At 43.5% G+C, this 4,543-nt stretch overlaps 1 protein-coding gene across 1 annotated transcript; it reads left to right on the plus strand.

Annotated features, from left to right (window-relative positions):
* The first annotated feature begins 2,058 nt into the window (after nt 1-2,058).
* On the plus strand, nt 2,059-2,412 carry LOC104427851 (class I heat shock protein). Its single transcript, XM_010040873.2, has one exon. It carries the CDS (start codon nt 2,059-2,061, stop codon nt 2,410-2,412), a length of 354 nt encoding a protein of 117 aa, XP_010039175.2.
* The last annotated feature ends 2,131 nt before the right edge of the window (nt 2,413-4,543 follow it).

Consider the following 4,543-nt stretch of genomic DNA (forward strand, 5'->3'; position numbering starts at 1 on the left):
CAACCCTACCTGAGATTTAGGGCATTTGAGACGCTTTTGTGTAGAAGAGGGGAAGAAAAAACGCACCCCAATTTTCCTCAAGCATTCGCCGAGTAAAACGGGTAATATTCCTCTCTAGTTTCGAGAAGAAGCTAAGTTCGATTCCCATGATGGGGCCAGCCGCACCCACATCTTCTTGTTCCTTCGTGCGGAATCCGAATTCGAATCCGGTGCTGGATTTGATTAAAGAATCAGGACCACAAGGACCGTCCAGATAAAAAAAAGGCTAATTCTAAGGTCAGAAAATTCTGCTTGTCGGGGAAGGTGCCTGCTCCATCATGGGACCATCGACCCTTTTCATGCCATTGAACACATACGCATAAACGATCCTAGTAGAAGCTAATGTGACAATTTCTTAGCACCCATACGAGACATTGTCAATGTAGTCCAATGATATTCTTAAGAACTATAATCACATGTAAATTTAGGCCACCGTTTCTCACACAAATCTAAATAAACTAAATAATCTAAAAGCCATCCCAAAAAAACAAAATCTTTTGAAATTGGGATCGATTGAAAGAATGGCAACAAAAATGAGAGTTGGGGATTATAATCACATACATTAAAAAAAAAAAGAGTAAGTTTAACCACAGAAAAAATCTTCATATTAAATTGTTCTTGCATCTATGTAAGCATTTTAATAGTTGAGGCGGGTCTATTATCTGTACGTCTTTTTTGTCTTGATTTAAATTTGTTTTAGGTCCAATTGGTTGTTTAAGAGGATTTAGGGGTGTCAAAACTCAACAGACAAAGGAGTCAAATTACATATTTCAAAAGAAGCATAGCTAAAAGAAAATATATTTTGAAATTGTGTCGACTCCACTTAATAAAACGTGGCACTTATTGAAGATTGCCATGCCTTGTCATGCCGTGTCTATGACTCCCCAATATATGATCATCATCCTGAAATATGACTTAACTCCATACATCCCAACAAGGTGATCTCTCATGGGCAAAAAGATCCATTATATCAATTCTATTGGACAATGTCTACTATACTAAAATTCCTCTTGATCACTATTTAATTATAAAATATACGGGCCAAGAAAGGAATTTATGCCAAAAAGCATGTGCCTGATTGCGTTTGGCTTAATTTCCTTAGCATCAAATCAAGCATTGCAACATATATGAGCGTAAATTTTTTCTGGAAGCCTCAGAATTGATACGGACTAACTTTGTCATACTCATAAAAATCTCCTTTTGTCGATCTTTAATCTCTAACTCCGGACATCATCTTTCATATGAGATGCCACGATAGGTGCTGTTTAAGTACCTAAATATATTCTATTAGATACCATGTTTACCACCCTACAATGGTTGGCCTAGTGTCGGGCTTACGTCCGTATAGTTTGGAGTTCCCTAGTTGTATATCGAAATCCTCCGATCCCTCTTTCGATTTCGGTAAATCATGATTCATTTGTGGCCTCAATTTGACTTGTGTGAGGCAAAGGAGCTGGGAGAGGAGCAACGATGATGGACTCACTTTAATAAAGAACAATTGTGGTTTGTACGACGGCAAAATGAAACTCCCGTGTCAACGTAAGGGGATTGACCGGCGACGTTTATCGTCCATCCTCACTCCTTTCCAAACTAGGTTAATAAAAAAAAAAAAAAATTTTGCTATAAGTTCCAAGTATCGACTACAATCTGACGAAATTGTGTTGATCCATTTTGAGGGGGACATTCAAAAAAGTACAAAATAGGGATAGGCATTATCCAGGAAAGAGCCCTTTTCTTCTCCTATATAAATGCAGCTTTCCTTATTTCCCCCAACATAAGCCAGCAAAAACCCTTCGGACCAAACACTAACCAATCCATCACTCTCTCAATAATATCTCGTACATAGCTATAAGCTTCAATAAGAAGAACTACAAAGCAAGCAATCATGTCCATCAACCCTAGTAACCGGAGAACCACCTATTTCCCTGACCCTGTGCCTTCGACGCGTGGGACCCATTCCCCCACCTCGGAGAGCCCTTCAGCCCCCCACTGCCGCTGCGCCCTCACTTCACAGCTGGGATGGCGGCGTCGGCCTTCACGACTACGGGGGTCGAATGCACTCAGACCCCGACCGCCCACATCTTCAAGCTCAACTTCCCTGGGTTCAAGAGAGAGGAGGTGACGATCGATTTGAACGACGGTGGGGTGCTCAAGATCGCCGGCGAGAAGCGCGTCGAGAAGGAGGACCGGAGCGATAGGTGGCACCACATGGAGCGCAGCAGCGGCCGGTTCATGACGTCCTTCGTGTTGCCCCAGAATTGCAATCCTTACGAGATGGAGGCGGCCATGGAGAATGGGCTGCTCACGATCAAGGTTCCGAAGCTGGAGGCGCGACACGGGCGGGGAGAATGGGCTAACATCGCCGTCCGCTAGGACGACGATTGCAAGTTTGATGACTTCGGCGAGGATACTCCTTTAGGAGTCCTATAAGCGTTCGTTATGATAATTATGTTGCCGCAAGTAGCTAAATAAATCGCCGTCGGTTGCGCTTAAACTTCGGTTAAGTAAAGCATATATATATAATGATAAATCTAATCTTATGAAAGTGAATACGTACGCGAATCTACACATGATTATGGTTTCAGATATGCTTGCGACGCTGGCATCGTGATTCTTCATACGCCTGTTTTCTTCACCGGATTGAGACATGAATTCATCCAGCTCTTCTGCTCTCTCCACACTTAATTGTTAATTCAGTATTATTCTCCAAAAACCCTAACGGCCAACCCTTCTTTCTCTTTCTCTCTGTCTCTCTGTCTCCTCTTCTCCCATCAACCACAGCTCGTCGCCGCGCCTTCCTCTGTCGTTGCCGCTGGTGAAGCCCGCGTCACCAACTGTGCGGAGCCACCGCCAAGTGTCTAGGCTGTTCCGCTGCCCGCTGTCGTCTCGCTCCCTTGCCTTTCTATTTTTGCGCTCTGCCACCGTTGAGGTCTTCGGCTTGTCCTCCCTGAGTCCTTCGAATTTGGAGGATCGACACCCCTCCATGGTCGTGGAATCTGAGCCTCCAAAAGTTGAGGCGTCTCCTTCAAATCCGGAGATGGCAGTCCCTCATCGGCCAGCTGAGAGGGAGCTTGACGCTTTGCCGAGCTCTGCCACTATCAAAAGCTCAACGTCGACAGGGACGGCAGAGAGGGGAAGGAAGTCGTCGTTGCGGGGGCGGGCAACCAGGGAGAAAACAACCACGGCCTTTGGTCACCTCGAGCGTCCCAACCATCAGCCTCCGCCCACGCACCGGTTTGCGATGTGCTCAATCGTAGCCCTTCGATTATATGCTGTTGGTCGGGTGAAGTTGATGAATGTATGCATAAATGGAATAGATCCCAAACAAGTACGACCTATGCAATTTGCAAGAATGGCTCTGAAAATCCACCTTTGACAGCGGAATTCAAGTACGAGGTACTCATTGTCCTATGCTCCCAAGAAATGTCCCCAGCTCGCACGGGTACTCTCGTCCAACTGTGGTATAACAATCGAGCGATGTGGTTGTGAACGTATTGGAAGGGCGAAACCAAGGTAATCTGATTCCTCCAGAGAGACAACAGAACGAACTCGGCCGTCTAGTTGGGCCAATCCGAGCCCTTTAGAGGGGGCTCGGGTCCTGTCCGATCCAGTTTTGCGGGCGCACAAACCTGAACTCAATCGACGGCGAATCTCTTCAGCATGAATATAACTTTGGATTCCTTCTCTCGCTACCTATGCTGATAATTTGATATCCATGAGATCATGCTTTCTAGATCAACGCCACGTTGGCGAGAAAATTCACGGGTTCAGCAAATCCATGGACATGCATCGATCAATTAATTGTATTTGAAGAACATATCTCTGGTTTTATGATCGGAAATTTGGAGATATGATTTAACCTCTTTGAAAGGATAAAGTTCTTATGTCGATACTTATTTAATTTTTCGAGATAGAGTTAAATCAACAATACGATAAGAATTTTGCGTCGGTGCATAGCAGTGCTTAAACCCTGATTTCTTGCCTGTATCCTTGCACACCAGAACCAACAATCCGGCATCATATCTGTCACACCCCAAAACCATCATGAATGGGGGATGACATAGCCATCCTTCCACTCAAAAGACACAACCTCAAAGCTCCCAAAATTCATCCCAAAATCCCACATTTATATCGCTCTCGTACCTACTCATCGTTAGTCGTGAAACTTGGAAAAGATTGGAAAATAAAGAGGTGAGCAACCACAACTCAGTAAGTAGTGCATTTCTTCTAAGTGGATCGAGTACCTATTATGTATATTTACAAAATCAAACTACAAATCTTTTAACTCAAATCCAAGATATAACAAACATATAGTAAATATAATAAGTACATATGTTTCAACACAGCTATATTTATAGCAGAAATAATCATTTCACAATAATATTAAAATAAACATCAATGGTCTAATCCATTGATCAATCTCATTAATTCACACGTCAATGGTCTATTTCATTGATTAATCTTATACCATGGTCTAATGAAATTATACATCGATGGTCCATTT

The sequence above is a fragment of the Eucalyptus grandis genome, chromosome 11 (genome assembly GCF_016545825.1).
Source record: "Eucalyptus grandis isolate ANBG69807.140 chromosome 11, ASM1654582v1, whole genome shotgun sequence".
NCBI lineage: Eukaryota > Viridiplantae > Streptophyta > Magnoliopsida > Myrtales > Myrtaceae > Eucalyptus > Eucalyptus grandis.

Excerpts from the sequence above, each read along its gene's own strand:
- LOC104427851 (XM_010040873.2), top strand. The coding sequence starts at position 2,059 with ATGGCGGCGTCGGCCTTCACGACTACGGGGGTCGAATGCACTCAGACC.